We start from the raw sequence: 21152 nt of genomic DNA, 5'->3' as shown, positions 1-21152 counted from the left end.
AAATTAGCTAGGGGCCAGGCGCAGTGGCTCAAGCCTGTAATCCCAGCACTTTGGGAGGCCGAGGCGGGTGGATCACGAGGTCGAGAGATCGAGACCATCCTGGTCAACATGGTGAAACCCCGTCTCTACTAAAAATACAAAAAATTAGCTGGGCGTGGTGGCGCATGCCTGTAATCCCAGCTACTCAGGAGGCTGAGGCAGGAGAATTGCCTGAACCCAGGAGGCGGAGGTTGCGGTGAGCCGAGATCGCGCCATTGCACTCCAGCCTGGGTAACAAGAGCGAAACTCTGTCTCAAAAAAAAAAAAAAAAATTAGCTAGTCGTAGTGGCATGTGACCTAGCTACCTAAGAGGCTGAGGTGGGAGGATCCGTGAGCCTAGGAGTTCAAGGCTGCAGCAAGCTATGATCATGCCATTGCATGTCTGGGCAATAGAGCAGGAAACGGTCTCAAAAAAAAAAAAAAAAAAGTCCAAGTGGAAACTGCTAAAACTGTCTCAAACCTCAAACCCCAGAGTTAAGAAAATTAAGAAAATAAATTTAAAAAAAATTGCATTATAGCTCGGCATGGTGGCTCATGCTTGTAATTCCAGCACTTGTGGGAGGCCGAGGTGGGTGTCATGAGGTCAGGAGTTCAAGACCAGCCTGGCCAAGATAGTGAAACCCTGTCTCTACTAAAAATACAAAAAAATTTAGCTGGGCCTAGTGGTGGGTGCCTGTAATCCCTGCTACTCGGGAGGCTGAGGCAGAGAAACGCTTAAACCCGGGAGGTGGAGTTTGCATTGAGCCAAGATCATGCCACTGCACTCCAGCCTGGGTGACAACAGGACTCCATCTCAAAACAAAAAAAATAGCATTACAGGAGAGATAGTGGGCATGGTGCTACCACTCAAGATGCAGGGATGGTGATCTCTATCATATTTCTATTTGATTCACTAGGCTGGTTCCTTCAGCAACTGTTGAAGTATGTCTGAAGACTATTGTAAACTCAATCAAATGGTAACCTCAATCATAGCTGCAGTTCTGGTGTAGTATTGCTGCCAGAACAGATTAGTACATGGTATATATATGTACATGGTCTATGACCATCGATTTAGCAAATGCATTGTTTTTTTGTTTTTATTTTTATTTTTTGAGATGAGGTCTCACTCTGTCACCAAGGCTGGAGTGTAGTGGTGTGATCGTAGCTCACTGCAGCCTTTACCTCCCAGGGTCAAGCAGTCCTCTCAGCTCAGCCTCCCGAGTAGCTAGGACCATAGGTGCATGCCACCATGGCAGACAAATATTTGTATTTTTTGTAAAGATAGGGTCTCACCATGTTACCCAGGCTGGTTTCAAACTCCTGGGTTCAAGCAATCTGCTTATTTTGGCCTCCCAAAGTGCTAGTTACTGGCATTAGCCACCGCACCCAGCTACAAATGCATTCTTTTATATTCCAATGATAAAAGATGAGAAGCAATTTACATTCACATAGTATGGACAAACTCTTCTTTCATGTATAGTTTTGCCTCACGATTATTAAGTTTTTAATATATTAGTTTGCTGTCTTACAGGCTTTGATGCCTCATGATTTTATTAACTATTTCACCTTCTGTCATATGATACTGCAAAAATATCTGGACCACCTGAACGTCCCTAGAAGATCTCACTGATTTGTTATGTTGATAGCATCATGCTGATTAAACAAGATGATCAACAAGTGGCTGCAGTGCTGGAGGCCTTGGTAAGACACATGAGCTGTTACTTTGGTGAAGTTTCTAGAAATCCAGTGGTCAGGGGCCTGTCAGGATAATCCCTCAAAAGTGAGGACAAATTGCTGCATCCTGAATACGTTTTTATAAAGAAGAAAACATAGCAACTGGTAGGCCCCACTGGGTTCTAGAGGCAGCATATTTTACACCAGTGATTCTCAATGTGCAGGGGCAGGGGAGCAATTTGGGTCCCCAGGGAACATCTGGCAATATTTGGAGACATTTTTTATTGTCATAACTGAGTATGTCACTGAAATCTAGTGAGTAGAGGCCAGAAACACTGCTAAACATTATATCATACACAGGGAAACCCCCTCTACCTCCACAACACAAAATTATCCAACCCAATAGGTCAATAGTGCCAAACTTGAGAAACCCTAGATAATGTTTTGATGTATATTGGTTTTCATTCACATTTTCTGGCTCACAACTCCCATAACCCTTGTTACAATCTTTTGTTAGAAGACCGAGGGTGTTAAGCCTCAGGGTCAGGTCTGTGACCTTCTCTAATGTTCCCCCACCTTTCTAATTCAGAGTCCCATTCTATACCCTGGGTAAGGAATGCTGATGTCATAAAGCTTGTGTAAAAACCCAAGAGGACCAGTTTCAGGGAGCTTCCCAATAGATGAACACATGGAGGTTCCTGGAGGGTGGCACAACCAGGGAGAGCATGGTAACTCCACATCCCTTCCCCTATACCTCACCCTATGCATCTCTTCATCTGCATCTGTTGTTATATCCTTTATAATAAACCAGTAAACATAAGTAAGTGTTTCCCTGAGTTCTGTGAGCTGCTCCTGGAAAATAATCAAACCCAAAGAGGGGGTTGTGGGAACCCCAGCTTGAAGCTGGTTGATCAGAAGTTCCAGAGGCCCAGACTTGTGACTGGTGTGTGTTGGGAGCAGTCTTGGGTATGGAGCCCTCAATCTGTGGGATCTGATACTATCTCCATGTAGACAGTGTTGGAACTGAAGCTGAGGATACCCAGCTGGTGTCTGCTCCTTGGTGTGTGGGGAAACCTCCCTCCCTCCTACCACATTTGGTCTCCTAAGTCTTCTGTGTTGAGGATTGTTGTGATGTGAGAGTAGAGGAGAAACATGGTTTGGGGAGAGTTTTTCTTTATATCCTCTGTCCTATACTTAGGAGTACCCCTTAGGTCATATGTGTGGTGACACTAAAGCCTGCAGGATTTGAGTGGGCCCAGAGCACGCAAGAACTCTGTAGTAGGTCCAGATGTGTTCACAAAGCCCTGCCACTTTGGCCAAAGGATCCAGTAGACATTAGGGTGTTAGTGGTATCAGTGGTGGGGAAAGTTGGCAGAGTGATCTTAGGGTAGGCCCCAGTGGGAGAATCATAGAGCAGGCTCCCAGGGTTCTGACAGTGCGTCTCTGTCAGGGGATTGCCTGTAGAGGAGTCCTGTGCCTGACAGAAATGGCTAGGCTTTGTATCCTCTTTGTGCTCAGTCATGGGCTGGAAGCAGCCTGGCTGAATCAAGGTCCTGGTGAAAGCACCAGCTGTAGGCTACGGTTCAGTTGTGCTCTCCACAATACGGTCTCCTGAAGACAGATCTGAACAGTGCAACTCCCAGCCTCTGTATCAAACTGTGTCAATCTGGGTCCAGTGACAACACAGAAACCACAGAGCAATTTAGTGTGGTTTAATATAAAGAATTACTAAGCTATGGGACGAGAGTAATTATAAAGATGGAAAGAGAAGTCTAAAGGGTACCTTAGAGGTGAAGGAGAGTACTCAAGAAAGGGTTAATTTGGGAGGGGGGTTCAAACATTGATAAATGAGGTGGGATTGCAACCTGCTAGGTGGCAGAGAAGTTTGACTACATTTGCATGTTTGACTCCTTATATCTGATTACCAGCCTCATTTCATCTGCATCCCAGTAGGTTGTTTCTGCCTGCCCAGAGATGGAGGGGTGGCCCTGGCCTGGGTTCTGGTGTGCTGCTGGGCTGCTGCTTCATGTTCCTTCTACACGGAGGAACTGTGTAGTGCTCTGCTCAGGCTCTGCATTCCTAGAGCATGCAGTTCCTTGACTACCCTGAGCTCTGGCCCCAGTCAGAGCTTGTGAGCAGGCTTGTGACAACTTCCTCCCCCTAGGCCTTGCACTGCTCTGTGGGGAAGAGGGCTTCCCGCCTCCTCACACCATCTATGCACCCATCTATCAGATTAGGCCCCTGGTACTCCAGAAAGGTGCTTCCTGCTTGCTGGGTGACTGTGGACCAGCTCTGGCCATGGCAACCACACCTTCTCCAAAAACACTGAATCCTCAGCCTTGTGGAGCCACTCATTTTAGGTTGTTCCTACTTTGGCTACAATCTTGCCCTAAGAGAGTCTTTAGATTTCTCTTTTCACTTTTATACTACTGTTACAGTTAATAATTCTTTCTCTTTGAGATGGGGGTCTTGCTATATTGCCCAGGCTAGTCTCAAACTCCCGTGCTTAAGTGATCCTCTTGCCTTAGCCTTCCAAGAGGCTGGAACTACAGGTGTGTGCCACTGATCCTGGATAAATTTTTTTTTTTTTTTTTTTTTTTGAGACAGAGTCTTACTCTGTCACCAGGCGCCACACTGGAGTGCAGTGGCGTGACCTTAGCTCACTGCAACCTCCACCTCCCTGGTTCAAGTGATTCCCCTGCCTCAGCCTCCCAAGTAGCTAGGACTACAGGTATGTGCCACCACACTCAGCTAATTTTTGTATTTCTAGTAGAGATGGGGTTTCACCATGTTGGCCAGGCTGGTCTTGAACTCCTGACCTCAGGTGATCTACCTGCCTCAGCCTCCCAAAATGCTGGGACTTGACTAATTTCATAGATCACATTGGGGAATGTTGAGGAGAAAACATAACTTTCTAGCTAGGCTAGTGTAGGAGGAAAATTCTTGGTGATCATAATGGGAAACACTCTCCCACATTAAAATCATTTGATCTAGCTAAGATGGAGAGGCCTGAGAAGTGTTTTGTTTTTGCTAATTTCTCTCTTGCCAATAAAGACACCTGCCCTAGGGCCAGCCACCTCCTCCGCAGGGACCCTAGAGCTGTCCTGAGCTATGGAGGTGCATTCCAGCAGCAATTTCTGCTGAGGCTCCAGACACTTGGCATCTGCGTTGCTAATTCCAATTTGTTGTCAAATTATTCAATCTAGGCTGGGCATGGCGGCTTACAACTGTAATCCCAACACTTTGGGAGGCTGAGATGGGAGAATCGTTTGAGCCTTGGAGGTGGAGACCAGCCTGGGCAACATGGCGAGACCTGTCTCTATAGAAAATGCAAAAATAGCTGGGCGTGGTGGCGCGTCTGTAGTTGCCTACTCGGGAGACTGAGGTGGGAGGATCGTTGAGTCCAGGAGGTGGAGGCTGCAGTGAGCTGTGATTGCACCACTGCACTACAGTCTGGGCGACAGAGCGAGACCGTCTGGGGGGGAAAAAAAAAAAAAGATGTAATCTTGGAAAATTAAAAGCAAAAAATAAAAAGTAAGGTTGGGCCAAAGGCAGAGGGGGTGGGAGAAGGAGGCACGCAGAAATGCTTTTTCATTTCTTCTGGAGAATGTGCATTGGTTTCTCCTCGTAAGTTTGCACTTGACACACACTGCCACGATCTCCGAAATCCTGTGCCTTCTGTTGTTGCATCTGTTAAGTTCTGACGGAGACCGGCTGGGACCCAAAGGGACGTGGAAAGGAAATAAACTGAGATACGGAGATTGAGGGAGTTTCCTGGAGTTTTCTCAGAAACGAGGTACCTTCAGCATCTTAAAACTCCACGCTACTCCAGCCCCACTCATGCGTAAAGGTTGCGTCCCCACAGGCGCGAGGCTTCTTTTTGCAAACCTCCTGAGCGCTCAGCCAAACTCCCACCGACATTTGTTTGACGGGAACGCGGGACTAGTCCCAAACAGTCACCGAGATTGGCGAGGACTGGGCCTTGCACATGCGCACGGAGCACCCTAGGCCACCGGGCCTTCCTGCGCACGCGCAGGGACCGTGCCGTCCGAGACGCGCACGCGCACTTGTGTCTAGCGGCACCGCTAGCTTGGTAACCCGGAGGGAGAGATTGGAAACCGCGGAGTTTCCGTGTGGAATCTGCGGCTAGCAGGGACTGACTTGCTATGTTGGGCTCCGGAGGGCGTTAAGAGCCGAGAGAGAGATGAAGTGTCTCTGAAGCCCGGTCGCCTGGACCATGAAGAGGATTTTTAGTAAGAAGGGCGACTCGCCCTTGGGTTCCTTCGCGCGGCGGCGGAGGAGCAACTCGGGCGGCGGGGGCGAGCCCGGGGACGGCGCCTACTCGCAGCCCGGGTACCCTGTCCGAGACCGAGATCTCGGCAAGATACACAAAGCCGCCAGCGCGGGCAATGTGGCGAAAGTGCAGCAGATTCTTCTGCTCAGGAAGAATGGCTTGAATGATAGAGACAAGATGAACAGGTAATAGGAACCATAAGCCCGGCGTGGGTTCCGCGGGAGCAGGCGGGCAGGAAGAGGAGCGCAGTCTGTGGGACCCTCCCCGCCCCGGCACCCGGGGCCTGGGTCGGATTCACGCGGGCTCCGCAGCCCCTGGGACCGGGACACCTTGCAGGGCTCCAGCGCTCAGGCTGCCTTTCTGAGCAGCAAAGCAAAAACAGAATTCTAGCTGGTTTCCGATACCCCCAATTCCCCTTAGAGAGGACTTCATTGACAATTTTAAAGTGAATTAATAAACAAAAGCACGTACAGCGTTTTATTTTATTTTTTATATGTATTTTTTTTGAGACGGAGTTTCGCTCTTGTTACCCAGGCTGGAGTGCAATGGCGCGATCTCCGCTTACCACAACCTCCCCCTCCTGGGTTCAGGCAATTCTCCTGCCTCAGCCTCCTGAGTAGCTGGGATTACAGGCACGCGTCACCATGCCCAGCTAATTTTTTGTATTTTTAGTAGAGACGGGGTTTCACCATGTTGATCAGGATGGTCTCGATCTCTTGACCTCGTGATCCACCCGCCTCGGCCTCCCAAAGTGCTGGGATTACAGGCTTGAGCCACCGCGCCTGGCCAGCGTTTTATTTTTAAAGTACACATTTAAGATAGTGTCATATACTTTATGGAAAGGTGCATAATGAGATAAGTAGTTTCCGTAATATAGCAACTTCTGGGTTCAAAATTATTTCTATTAAATCTATTATCCTTCAGGCGCGGTGACTCGCACCTGTATTCGCAACACTTTGGGAGGCTAAGGTGGGAGGATCGCTTGAGGCCAGGAGTTCGAGGACAGCCTGTGGGCGTTCTAGCGAGACTCCCCCATCTCTAATAGTCCCAGCTACTTAGAAGGCTGAGGCAGGAGCATCACTTGAGCCCAGGAGTTCTAGGCTGCAGTGAGCTATGTTAGTGACAACATAGCAAGACCTTATTTTTCAAAAAGAAAATAAAATGCCTTTAGGGAGTAGTTATACACGTAATTTTTTTTCAGCATTGTTGAAGCAATGTATTAAGAAGAACCCATAGAATGGATTTTATAAATAAATGTCAGTACATGATAATATGTGACCATTGAAATAGTGGCCTTGCGTGGTGTCTCACGCCTGTAATCCCAGCACTTTGGGAGGCCAAGGTGGGCAGATATCCTGAGGTCAGAAGTTCCGAGATTAGCTTGGCCAACGTGGTGAAACCCCATCTCTACTAAAAATATAAAAATTAGTCAGGCATGGTGGCAGGAACCTGTAATCCCAGCTACTCGGGAGGCTGAGGCAGGAGAATCGCTTGAACCTGAGAGGCAGAGGTTACAGTGAGCCAGGACCGGGCAACTCAGAGACAGAGTGAAACTCTGTCTCAAAAAAAAAAAAAAAAGAAGTGGCAATAGATACAGATGTTGGCTTATGAGGATATACTTTGGTATCTCAAGTGAGAAAAAAATGAGTTTGATTACCCATGCAAACAGACTGTGGTCTTGTGTTAGCTGAAAATATGTATGAAACATGATAAAATTTGTTACTTCTGGGCATTTGTATAGTAAGTCAAACTTTTCCCTTTTTCTTTTCTATGATTTCTGCAATGAGTATATATAAAAGTTCTAGTGAAAGTTTATTATTAATGAAATAATCCTTGGGAAGAGCAGGAATATGAATCTCACACAGATAAATATAATTTCTTCTCTCTCTCTCTCTCTCTGTCTCTCTTTCTTTCTTAACTTTCGTGGATTGCTATCCAAATAAACAACTTTTATCCTTTTCAGAAGTAAAGGGAATCTTGGCTGGGCATGGTGGCTAACGACTGTAATCCCAGCATTTTGGGAGGCTGAGGCAGGAGAATTGCGTGAGCCCAGGAGTTTGAAACTACACCAGGCAACATAGCAAGACACTGTCTCTATTAAAAAATAAAAATTAAAATTAAAGGTAAAGCAGATTTTTATTCGCACACTGAAAAGTAAGAAGATAAAAAACAAAATAGCCGGGCGCGGTGGCTCAAGCCTGTAATCCCAGCACTTTGGGAGGCTGAGGCGGGTGGATCACAAGGTCGAGAGATCGAGACCAACCTGGTCAACATGGTGAAACCCCGTCTCTACTAGAAATACAAAAAATTAGCTGGGCATGGTGGCGCGTGCCTGTAATCCCAGCTACTCAGGAGGCTGAGGCAGGAGAATTGCCTGAACCCAGGAGACGGAGGTTGCGGTGAGCCGAGATCGCGCCATTGCACTCCAGCCTGGGTAACAAGAGCGAAACTCTGTCTCAAAAAAAAAAAATAAAATAAATAAATAAATAAATAAATAGAGGGAATCTTTTTATCTGTATTTATATATTTTATGTATACATTTTATTATATACGTTTTATAGATTTATTATATTCAAATAAGTACGGTTATTTTAGTTGTGTCCTTATGACAATAAAAATACCAAATATAAATGATATTTAGGCTGGATGTGCTGGCTCATGCCTGTAATCTCAGCACTTGGTGGGGGCTGAGGAAGGCAGATCCCTTGAGTCCAGGAGTTCGAGACCAGCCTGGCCAACATCTTGAAACCCTGTCTGTACTAAAAATACAAAAATTAGCCGGGCATAGTGGTGTACACCTGTAATCCCAGCTGCTTGGGAGACTGAGGCAGTAGAAAAGTGTCAACCTGGGAGGGGAGGCTACAGTGAGCCGAGATTGCACCCACTGCCATCTACCCTGGGCGACAGAGTGGGACTATATCTCAAAAAAAAAAAAAAAGATAAATATTATTGCAAAAGAATAAAAGAATTGCTCTACTTTATTTATTTTTAATATTTTTTTCTTTTTTATAAAAACGGGGTTTCACCATGTTGGTCAGGCTGGTCTTGAACTCCTGACCTCAGGTGATCCGCCTGCCTTGGCCTCCTAAGTGCTTGTATTATAGGCGTGAGCCACCACTCCTGGCCAAGAATTGCTCTACTTTATAAAAATTTTATTGAACTCCCTAATGATTTTTCCATTCTTTCAATCCATTTATTCATCAAACATAACCTGAATATCTGTTTTGTAGCAGACATAGTCCGTTGCTTTTTTTTTTTTGAATGGAGTCTCCCTTCTTTGCCCAGGCTGGAGTGCAGTGATGTGATCTTGGCCCACTGCAACCTCGACCTCCAGGCTTCAAGCAATTCTCCTGCCTCAGCTCCCCAGTAGCTGGGATTATAGGCACATGCCACCATGCCCAGCTAATTTTTGTATTTTTAGTAGAGATGGGGTTCTACCATGTTGGCCAGGCTGGTCTCAAACTCCAGACCTCAAGTGATCCGACTGCCTCGGCCTCCCAAAGTGCTGAGATTACAGGCATGAGCCACCGCGCCCAGCAACATAGTCTGCTGTCTCTCAAGACCTTTCCATCCTCAAAAACTTCATGTTTACATACCTGTCCAGCCTGAGCAAGTTGAGAGATTCAAAATTAGACTGTTAGAACAATCTCAGTTGAAGCTTTTCCTCCCTCCTCTTACTTGTTTTTTTGAGATGGAGTCTTGCTCTGCCACCCAGGCTGGAGTGCAGTGGTGTGATCTTGGCTCACTGCAACTCTGCCTCCCAGGTTCAGAGATTCTCCTCCCTCAGCCCCTCAGTAGCTGGGATTACAGGCCTGAGCCACCATGTCCGGCTAATTTTTGTATTTTTAGTACAGATGGGGTTTCACCATATTGGCCAGGCTGGTCTTGAATTCCTGACCTCAAGTGATCTGCCAGCCTGGGCCTCCCAAAGTGCTGGGATTACAGGTATGAGCCACCATGTCAAGCCCCTCCTTTTAAACAAAAGTGTTTCTGAAGGTAGAAAATTGTAAGAGATAACCTTTAACTCCTTTTTGGAAATTTTATGTCTTAAATACTGATATTAGTCATTGGAAATATCTGCATATATTCTATAAATATAAATATTGAATAAAATGAGCCAACCTCTTCATTTGAATCCAGAGTTTCCTTTGGCTTAAAGTTTTTGAAAACACATTAGGAATTACTTTGTTTAAAAATTTGTTTTTGAATTTTAAAAATGCTCCCAATTAGAGTTGTAATAAATCATGAATCATAAGTGGCATTCCAACGTCAGGGACGTTAAAATGTGAGAAAATGAGCATCTTAGAAAAACTGAAGTACAGTGTTATCTGTAATTTTTTTTTTTTTTTAAACGGAGTTTTGCTCTTGTTACCCAGGCTGGAGTGCAATGGCGCGATCTAGGCTCACTGCAACCTCCGCCTCCTGGGTTCAGGCAATTCTCCTGCCTCAACCTCCTGAGTAGCTGGGATTACAGGCCTGCACCACCATGCCCAGCTAAATTTTTGTATTTTTTTTTTTTTTTTTAGTAGAGACGGGGTTTCACCATGTTGACCAGGATGGTCTTGATCTCTTGACCTCGTGATCCACCTGCCTCGGCCTCCCAAAGTGCTGGGATTACAAGCTTGAGCCACCGTGCCCGGCCTTTTTTTTTTTTTTTTTTTTTTTTTGATGGACAGGATCTCTCTCTGTTGCCCAGGCTAGAATACAATGGCACGATCACAGCTCACTGCAGCCTCATCCTTCTGGGCTCAAGCAATTCTTTGGCCTTAGCCTCCCAAGGAGCTGGGACCACAAGAGTGCACCACCATACCTGGCTAATTTTTAAATTTTTTTGTAGAGATGGAGTCTTAATATGTTGCCCAGGCTGGTCTCAAACTGTTGGACTCAAGCAGTCATTCCACCTCAGCTTCTGAAAGTGCTGGCATTCAGGCATGAGCCACCATGCCTGGTCTTATCTCTGATCTTTAAAACATACTGCCAACTAGGTATAGTTTTATCATTTTATTTAATTAAAACATCTTTGTTAAATAGTAGTAATAATAATTATATCTAACAATTATTGAGCTGTTATTTGTGCTAGCAGCTGTTCTAAACATTTTGCGTAGATTCTCATTTAAGCATCTCAGTGGTGTCTAATGAGATAGCTATTGTGTTGATCCTCATTTTATTGATGAGGAAACTGAGGCACTTACTAAGCCAAAAATGACAAGAGCCTAAAGTAGGATTCAAGTCCCAAGTTGAAGTGAATCCAAAGGCTAAGCCTTTTCTATTCTAATAGGTTGCTCTTTCATTAATGTGGTGAGTAATTAGAGCTAATAAATATAGTACTTCTTTCAGAAGAAAATTAAATACTTGTTTTGAAGGCAGAAGAATAACGTGTATTAGTTCTCATGCTGCTAATAAAGACATACCTGTTAATATATGGGTAATTTGTACAGGAAAGAGGTTTAATTAACTCACAGTTCAGCATGGCTGCGGCGGCCTGAGGAAACTTACAATCATGGCAGAAGGAGAAGAAAACATGTCTTTAACTGGCAGCAGCAAGGAGAAGTGCCAGCCAAAAGGGGTCCCTTTATAAAACCATCAGATCTCGTGAGAACTCTCTCACTATCACAAGAGCGGCAGCATGGGGGAACCACCACCATGATTCACTTACCCCCCACGGAGTCCCTCTCACCATACGTAGGGATCATGGGAACTATAATTCAAGATGAGATTTGGGTGGGGACACAGCCAAACTGTATCAACATGCTATTTAATGTTTATAAGTTTGTGAATCATTGTATGTTTTGAGACAGTGCACTACAGTTTATAAAAAGTCCTGTCACTCTCATAGGACAGCTCTGCATTTGGCCTGTGCAAGTGGTCATCCAGAAGTAGTAACTCTCCTGGTGGACAGAAAATGCCAGCTCAATGTCTGTGACAATGAAAACAGGACAGCTCTGATGAAGGTATATAGTAGCCAGCTCTTTCAGCATGAGATGAATTTGATTTAAATATATAGAATGAAAATGAATTTATCTCATTAAAATATAACTAACTGGTGAAACCTGTGGATTGTTTATTTTGCATTCCTAGAATTTACGATCTGTTTCTTGGTCTAATACTGGCAGGCTGTCCAATGCCAGGAAGAGGAATGTGCAACTATTCTGCTAGAACATGGGGCTGATCCAAATCTTGCTGATGTCCATGGCAACACTGCTCTCCACTATGCGGTCTATAATGAGGACATGTCAGTAGCAACAAAGCTGCTTTTACATGATGCAAATATCGAAGCAAGAAACAAGGTATAAATCAACCAGCTTTATTTTTACAGTATTTGAAATGCATTTGTTTCAACAGTGACATATGTCAGGGTTAGTTTTTCATATTTGGAAGCTCAAGCATTCCCTGAAGAAAAGTATTTTAAAATAACTTAATTGTCTAAGATTTTACTTTAAATATTGATACTTTTAAAGAAACATTGTGCAGTACACCTTTCTTTTATGCATTTATTGTAAATATTTGTGAAAACACAATTTGTTAAAGGCAATTTTTTTCCCCCCCGAGGCAGAGTCTCTTTCTGTTGCCCAGGCTGGAGTGCAGTGGTGCAATCTTGGCTCATCACAACCTCCGCCTTCTGAGTTCAAGTGATTCTCCTGCCCCAGCCTCTGGAGTAGCTGGGACTACAGGCATGTGCCACCACACCTGGCTAATTTTTTGTATTTTTAGTAGAGATGGGGTTTCACTATGTTAGCCAGGATAGTCTCAATGATCTGACCTCATGATCCACCTGCTTCAGCCTCCCAAAGTGCTGGGATTACAGGCGTGAGCCACGGCACCTGGCCTTACTTGTTTTCTATTTTATATGTTTCAGTTCATAGGATCTGACATAAGGTTTTCAGTTCAGCTGAGAAATAATGTAATTTTGTGCATTTTAAATTGTTTGGCTGTCTTACAGGATGACCTCACGCCACTTTTACTTGCAGTAAGTGGAAAAAAGCAGCAAATGGTGGAATTTTTAATAAAGAAAAAAGCAAATGCAAGTGGAGTGGATAGATTGGAAAGGTACAGTCGTTTTTTTTAAACCTGCATGTTGCATGTTAGAGGTTTTTTAAACCTGTGTGTAGCGTGTTAGAGTTTTTTAAACTTGCCTGTTGTTCTAGAAGGGCAGCAGTGATTCTGTTGCTGTTTCTCAAGTTAGAAATATTAAATTAATAAGATTAACACAATTACGGGAATATAGTGACAAATAGCAACACAAATCAGGTAGTAAAGCAGTTTGCTTGGATCGGGCAATATAAAAAGAAGATTGTATAGTAGGATTCATCTTATAATATTGACTGATGTTATTTGTAAACTCATGTTTTTGGTCATGTGTTCTGTTAGCTAAAGAGGTTTCTTATCAGTTTTATTAGTTTTATAAAATGTGGACTTTAACTTTTAGTTTACTTTTTAACTCAATATTGAACTTCTTAACCCTTTTATGGTGTTGTCCTAACCTCTGCTTTTGTACTTTTCCTTTAGAAATGCTATATTAAACATGAATAGGAGTTTGAAATCATTTTGTCTTTTGGGTGCCTCTTTGCTTTAAGTTGCTTTCTTTGAAGAATACCAATGTTAAGTTATCCCTAAGTGATTATTAATTGCTATTACCAGATACTATAGTTTCATTATTTTTTTCCTTTTCTATTTCTAGTATATTTTCATGTTTTTATTTTTAGTTGGTGTGGGCAAAGGGAAGAAAAACAGCCTTAATTGGATAAGCTTTTCCTTTATTGAAGACTAGTCATAGATGGGTGATAAAAAGAAAAGAGGCTTTAAAAATCACACAAGACTGGATTTAACTCCTTGCTTTCCCACTTGCTAAGTGTGTAAATTTGGGGACCTTACTTATCTCCATATATGTTCTCTGATATGAAAAGGAAGATACTAAATATATCCTTCAAGGTGGTTGTATTTCAGTAAGATTATACAGCATTTAATTCATTGCCTAGCCCACACTTATTGGCATTATTGTTACTGTTTTTGAGACAGCGTCTCTGTCTCCCAGGCTGGAGTGCAGTGATAGAAAGAAAGAGAGAGGGAGAGAGAACGGGAGTCTTGCTTAATGCCCAGGCTAGAATGCAGTCTAAAAATGGGTATTAAAAACCTCTTTTGCCGGGCGCGGTGGCTCAAGCCTGTAATCCCAGCACTTTGGGAGGCCGAGGCAGGTGGATCACGAGGTCAAGAGATCGAGACCATCCCGGTCAACATAGTGAAACCCCGTCTCTACTAAAAATACAAAAAATTAGCTGGGCATGGTGGCACGTGCCTGTAATCCCAGCTACTCAGGAGGCTGAGGCAGGAGAATTGCCTGAACCCAGGAGGCGGAGGTTGCAGTGAGCCGAGATCGTGCCATTGCACCCCAGCCTGGGTAACAAGAGCGAAACTCCGTCTCAAAAAAAAAAAAAAAAAAAAAAAAAACCTCTTTTATGGCATTAATTGTGCTTAACAATGGAGACAGGAAGGAATAAGGGAGAAAAATAACAAACAAGCAGCCAACCAATATTTCATTTAAACCTGTGAAATGCTATGCAATTACTGAGGAGTGATTTACTTCCAATTATGTAGTCACTTTTAGAGTAGGTGTGATGTGGTACTGAGAAGAATCTATGTTTTGTGGATTTGGGGTGGAGAGTTCTATAAATGTTTATTAAGTTTTCTTGTTCCAGGTCTGAGTTCAAGTCCTGGATATCCTTGTTAATTTTCTGTCTTGTTGATCTGTCTAATATTGACAATGTGATGTTAAAGTCTCCCACTATTATTGTGTGGGAGTCTAAGTCTCTTTATAAGTCATTAAGAACTTGCCTTATGTATCTGGGTGCTCCCGTATTGGGTGCGTATATATTTAGGATTGTTAGCTCTTCTTGTTGCATTGATCCTTTTACCATTATGTAATGACCTTCTTTGCCTCTTTTGATTTTTGTTGCTTTAAAGTCTGTTTTACCAGAGGCGAGAACTGCAACTCCTGCTTTTTATTTATTTATTTATTTTTGCTCTCCATTTGGTTGGTAAATCTTCCTCCATCCCTTTGTTTTGAGTCTTTGTGTATCCTTGCATGTGAGATGGGTCTGCATGCAGCATACTGATGGGTTTTGGCTTTTTATCCAATTTGCCTGTGTCTTTTGATTGGGGCATTTAGTCGATTTAAATTAAGGATTAATATTAATATATGTAAGTTTAATACTGCCATTTAATGCTAGCTGGTTGTTTTGCCCATTAGTTGATGTAGATTCTTCATTATGTTGATGCTCTTTAGCTTTTGGTATAATATTGGAATGGCTGATACTGGTTGTTCCTTTCTATGTGTAGTGCTTCTTTTAGGAGCTCTTGTAAAGCAGGCCTAGTGGTGATGAAATCTCTGAGTACTTGCTTGTTCACAAAAGATTTTATTTTTCCTTAACTTATGAAGCTTAGTTTGGCTGGATATGAAATTCTGGATTGAAAGTTCTTTTCTTTAACGATGCTGAATATTGGTCCCCACTGTCTTGTGGCTTGTAGGGTTTCTGCTGAGAGATGTGCTGTGAGTCTGATAGGCTTCCTTTTGTGGGTAACCTGACCTTTCTCTCTGGCTGCCCTTAGCATTTTCTCCATTTCAACCCTGGTGAATCTGACGATTATGTGTCTTGGAGTTGCTCTTCTTGAGGAATATCTTTGTGGTGTTCTCTGTATTACCTGGAGTTGAATATTGTCCTGCCTTGCTAGGTTGGGAAAGTTTTCCTGAATAATATCCTGAAGAATATTTTCCAGCTTGGATTCATTCTCTTCATCACATTCAGGTACACCTATCAAATGTAGATTGGGTCTTTTCACATAGTCCCATATTTCTTAGAGACTTTGCTCATTCCTTTTTACCCTTTTTTCTCTAATCTTGTCTTCTCGTTTTATTTCATTGAGTTGGTCTTCGACCTCTGATATCCTTTCTTCTGCTTGGTCAATTCGACTATTAAAACTTGTGCATACTTCATGAAGTTCTCGTATTGTGTTTTTCAGCTCCATTAATTCACTTATATTCCTCTCTAAATTGTCTATTCTCGCTAGCATTTCGTCAAACCTTTTTTCAAGGTTCTTAGTTTCTTTGCATTGGGTTAGAACATGTTCTTTTAGCTCACGGGAGTTTCTTATTATCCACCTTCTGAAGTCTGATTCTGACAATTCATCACACTCATTCTCCATCAGGCTTTGTTCCCTTGCTGATGAGGAGCTGCGATCCCCTGAAGAAGGAGAGGCATTCTGATTTCAGATGTTTTCAGTCTTTTTGCACTGGTTTCTTCCCATCTTCGTGGATTTATCCACCTGTCATCTTTGTAATTGCTGACTTTCAGATTGGGTCTGTGAGTGGACGTCCAACTTGTCGGTAATGTTATTTCTGTTTCTTTGTTTCCCTTCGGCGGATACCTCTTCTCCACAGAGCTGGACTTTCCCGGGTTTAGCAGTGTTTGCCGTGAAACTCTCAGCAACAGTCAGCATTTCCAATTGCTGCTTTTTTGTGGGGTGGGACCAGCTGAGCCCAATAACCTGGCTCCCTGCCTCGGAGCCCCCTTGTTTTCTTTTCCTAATTGAACGGTCGATTCTCTCCCAGGTGCCCCAGTCACCTGCTGAAAAGGCGCCAGGATCTATGCAATTTCCCGTGTGGCAATTGCGCCAGCTGAAACAGCTGAGCTGAGATTCGCGGCGCTTTTCTGCCTGAGAATCTCCCCGTCTGGCTCCCCGCTTCAGTCCCCCTTTCAGTCAGCTGAATGGGCGACTCTGCCTTCCTGGAGCTCCAAACGCCAACCGAAAGGGCACCCAGTCCCTCATACTCCGCACTGACAACCACCGCGCCGGAACGCCGGCAAAACAGCCCCGCCTTTGCCGGCGGAAAGAGTTGCGCTGGTGACCCGTGGGGCTCCTCCACTGGGAATCTTCTGGTCCGTGGGCAACAAAAATTTATTTGGAAGTCTGGCGTCTGCTCACTCCCTGCGCCTTCACTGGGAGCTGCAATCCTGAGCTGCTGCTAAACGGCCATCTTGGATCTCTCTCCTGTCTGCTTTAGATAAGTAAACTCAGCATAGGTTTTTGCCCATCAAAAGACTTCTACTATATAATACCCCAGTGAGACAACAGGCCTCTTTTTTGTCCTTTCCTTTTAGCCTTGGTGATAATTTACAAAGATGAACCCGTGAGCACCCAAGATGCCTATGTCTGTTAGTAGATGTAAATAGTTAATTCTACATAGACAGGCAAGATACTAAATTGGTGAAGTATATCAAATTATCTGTATAACTATCAAAGTTTCTAAGTGTGAAATTATCTTTTATTTTATTTTGTTTTATTTATTTTTTGAGACGGAGTCTTTTTCGGTTGCCCAGGCTGGAGTGCAGTGGCACAGTTGACTCACTGCAACCTCTGCCTCCCGCATTCAAGCAATTTCCTGCTAATTTTTGTATTTTTGGTAGAGATGGGGTTTCACTCTGTTGGCCAGGCTGGTGTTGAACTTCTGATCTCAAGTGATCTGCCTGCCTCGGCCTCCTAAAGTGCTAGGATTACAGGCAGGAGCCACCGTGCCTGGCCATCTCTCTCTTACTTTAGAGCACCCCTCATGCCTGCTCTATTTTATGAATCATCAAGTATAGTCAGGCTTTTTATTCGGCAGAGTTTTGATGTTTTTTCTTAATATGTCTAGGGATGGACTACAGAAAAATATGCTGTTGTTAGTGGTTTAGTATGTAAATATTTACAATAAAAGGCTAGTTAACACTAAATAGAGGTTTAAAATAATTATAATGATTGCATCTTATACATCAGTTGAGATTTCATAGTTTGGCTCAGATAATTTTGGAATGGCAGTGAATTAGTCTGCTTCATTAGTCAGAAATCAAGCAAAAGGCTAGACTAGTTAGAAGCGGCAGTGGGTGTAGAATTCTTTTGTTTTGTTTTGTTTCTGAGACGGGGTCTTACTCTGTCACCCAGCCTGGAGTGCGTGGCATGATCAGAGCTTACCACAGCCTCAACCCCTGGGCTAAGGAGATTCTTCCACCTCAGCCTCCCAAGTAGCTGAGACTACAGGCACATACCACCATGCCTGGCTAATTTTATGTGTTTTTTGTAGAGATGGGGTTTTGCCATGTTGCTTAGGTTGGTCTTGAACTCCTAGGCTCAAGCAATTTGCCTGCCTCGGCTTTCCAAAGTGCTGGAATTAGAGGCATGAGCCACTGTGTCCAACTGGATGTAGGATTTTTTATCTCAGGATTTTACGAACTTACTCCATAGGGACCCCAATATCATTAATTTCATTCCCATTATAACCCCTATTCATGGATAAAAATAGTATCACATGTTTAATTTTTCTAATTGGTTATTTGAGTCTTGAAATGTTCAGTTTAGCAGAAAACCTTGAACTGTCCCCTGGGGGCCATCTGCTATGCCCTCCACCTTAAATTTTTCAAGAACCGAAGGGGTTCCTTTAAGTCCAAGGAAGGCAGTCCTCTTTTATAAGTCAGAAGGAGGGGAAAAAAGGACATTCTAATCATTTTTTTGTTACCAGTGATTCTATGGCTGCATTGTTGCCATTGAAACTGGTCCTGCCGTCTGGAAATGACTGACCTTTGCTACCAGGATGCTCTTACTGATTGAGATTCTTTAGTCTTCTTGGTAATTCATATGTAGACTTCAAAGTTAGGACTTTTTTTTTTAAGTTCACATACATGTATTTATAGGCTCAGCCATTGTTCTCAAAGCACTAGCACCCTGCTCTGGCAGCTGGCCTCCTAGCTTTAGCCACACACAGATTGACCTTCCCTTCACACTCAGACCCTTAATGTGGAGACCATATCTGAGCCTTGACTTTCATGGTAAGTTAGCCATTGAGGCTTTTGTTTGTCTTTTCTTTAGCAAATATTAATTGGGATTGTTCTGTCAGAGAGGTTCAAATAATGTTTCAGGAAGAGAACAGAGTTTCCTTTCTTCTTTGCTAACAGGTCTATACTCTAAAGCCCTTTTATATTCTGTGTAGCACCTTTTCTTAGGCAGTGAAAGGTTCTATATTGCCCTTCCCTAGAGTAGTAGGTACTAACTTGTGGTTGGCCCCTCAAGTGATCTGTTTTTCATAATGAAAATCTCCCAAGCTACTTGGATCTCTACCTTAAATTTTAAAAATATTTTACAATTGTACCTCACAAGGAAGCCATTCAACAGAATTCTCTGAGCCTAAAGTAGGTTAGTTGGATTGAACAGAGCTAAGCCTCTTCCATGACTCATCAGTATCCATGTATAAAAGTAGGGCTTTGCGCTTGCTTCAGCAGCACGTACACTAAAATTGGAACAATACAGAGAAGGTCAGCATGGCCCCTGTATAAGGATGACACATACATTCTTGAAGCATTCCGTATTTTGCACAGTCCCTGGAAGGCCATTTTATTATTTGCTAACAGTGTGAGTTAAAGCAAAAGGGTGGCACCCAGTATTGAAATTGTGATTTTCATGACAAAAATATTCATGTATAAGGTGACCTATGAAATGAGAATGGAGTTAACATGTGGGATGTTATGTGTAAGTATGTTGTTAGTAGGTATCGCAGAAATGAGAAAATGTCAATTCTCATCTCCTTCATGGAACTTAAAAGTAGGGGCCTGATGCAGTGGCTCATGTCTGTAATTCCAGCGCTTTGGGAGGCCAAGGCAGGAGAATTGCTTGAGGCCAGGAGTTTGAGACCAGCCTGAGCAACATAGCAAGACCTTAACAGCACAACAAAATAATAAAAATGAGCCAGGTGTGATGGCGCACTCCTGTAGTCCTAGCTACTCAGGGGGCTGAGTCAGGAGGATTGCTTGAGCCCAGGAGTTTCAGGCTGCAGTGGACTATGACGGTGCCACTGCACTCCAGCCTGGGTGATGGAATGACAGCCTGTTTCTAAATAAAAGTAGGGTTTGTTTTCCACATCATTTGGAATGATGAACATGAAAATTAAGCATCATTCTAACAAAGATCTGCTGGTTCAGAGTTTGAGGAGGTAGAGAAGGAATAGTCGTCATCTAAGTCAGGTCTTGATATCTGTTAGTTTTCTGCCCCTGCTGTGATCCATTAGTTCAGTAATAGGGGACAATTATGTTATCTAATTTAATGAGATGCTTTATTTAAAAGTGAATTCAGTTACAAATTATGAAATTCCCTGAGATTGAAGACCACAAAGAATAGAATAACTAATAACCAAAATTAGGACTTAGTAACATTTTCTGAAAATGGCAACATTTGAATATTAGAACTTTTGGAGAAACACTCAGTGGGTTTTATTTGGGACTCCAAAATAGTTTTAGCAATAAAATTCAGGAACAAATTATTCAATTTCTTTATTATTTCTCTGTACATTTAAAAAATGATATCTTGTTAAATCTTTATAACCCTGGTGAAATAAGGCAGTAAAATCCTTATTTTTTGGAAGAAGATGTTGAGCCTAAGAGAAGCATCTTGTTCAAGAACCAACAGCTGTTGGTTACAGAGCTAGGACTTCCTCTGGGTTCAGAACACTTTCCATTATGTCAAGCTAACTCTAGTTAATTTGCTCAGCAACACTGCCCTCACTTCATAACTGTTTCTCATTATTCTTGTTCTTATTTAATTTGAAGCTTAACAAGAAATTTTGTAGAGCTTATATATTTGAAGTATATGGGATAAAGTTCTGCTATTAGCTCTGATATTGGCTGAAATACTTTTAAGAATGTGAGATATTTGGTAAGTATTTTTTGTATCAGTATTAAAATAATTTTATTACATTTTTCTGTATATAGCAGTCACCACCTAATTTCAGAATGCAAAGAAGAAAGGATACCTAAAAATTCTTCTCAAAATAGTGATTCAGGTAAGACTTCTGATAATGAATTACTCTTGGTAATAGTATCATGGATAAAACAGTAAAAGTAAGGGAGTGTTGATCACAGAAAAGCAGTTAAAAAAATCAGTATATAAGGTACACGTGTATTTTTTCTTAATTTCTCTTAATAATCTAGAATTCAGAATTATTTAAGAAGTTACATCGGCCAGGTGCGGTGACTCATGCCTGTAATCCCAGCACTTTGGGGAAGCTGAGGTGGTGGATCCCCTAAAGTTGGGAGTTTGAGACCAGCCTGACCAACATGGAGAAACCTCATCTCTACTAAAAATACAAAAA

At 42.9% G+C, this 21152-nt stretch overlaps 1 protein-coding gene and 1 non-coding gene across 9 annotated transcripts in view; both read left to right on the top strand.

Moving 5' to 3' along the window:
- Positions 1–5753: 5753 nt before the first annotated feature.
- ANKRD26 (ankyrin repeat domain containing 26) overlaps positions 5754–21152 on the top strand; it is a 105508-nt gene continuing 90109 nt past the window's right edge. For 7 of the 8 annotated variants that reach the window (XM_074404896.1, XM_074404895.1, XM_039478944.2 and 4 more), the window contains exons 1-5: positions 5754–6171; positions 11823–11937; positions 12100–12273; positions 12927–13033; positions 20773–20843. In XM_074404896.1, coding sequence (XP_074260997.1) covers positions 5930–6171; positions 11823–11937; positions 12100–12273; positions 12927–13033; positions 20773–20843 — 709 coding nt within the window. In that variant the 5' untranslated portion in view covers positions 5754–5929. Of the gene's footprint in view, positions 6172–11822; positions 11938–12064; positions 12274–12926; positions 13034–20772; positions 20844–21152 lie in introns of those variants that run through there. The other variant, XM_074404898.1, reaches the window with a different exon arrangement.
- LOC120367718 (U6 spliceosomal RNA) lies at positions 19275–19381 on the top strand. Its single transcript, XR_005582032.1, has one exon. It is a non-coding gene; the product is annotated as a U6 spliceosomal RNA (small nuclear RNA).

The sequence above is a fragment of the Saimiri boliviensis genome, chromosome 8, assembly GCF_048565385.1.
Source record: "Saimiri boliviensis isolate mSaiBol1 chromosome 8, mSaiBol1.pri, whole genome shotgun sequence".
Lineage (NCBI taxonomy): Eukaryota > Metazoa > Chordata > Mammalia > Primates > Cebidae > Saimiri > Saimiri boliviensis.
The sequence above is the reverse complement of the archived record's forward strand: the minus strand, read 5'-3'. Positions and strand labels throughout refer to the sequence as shown.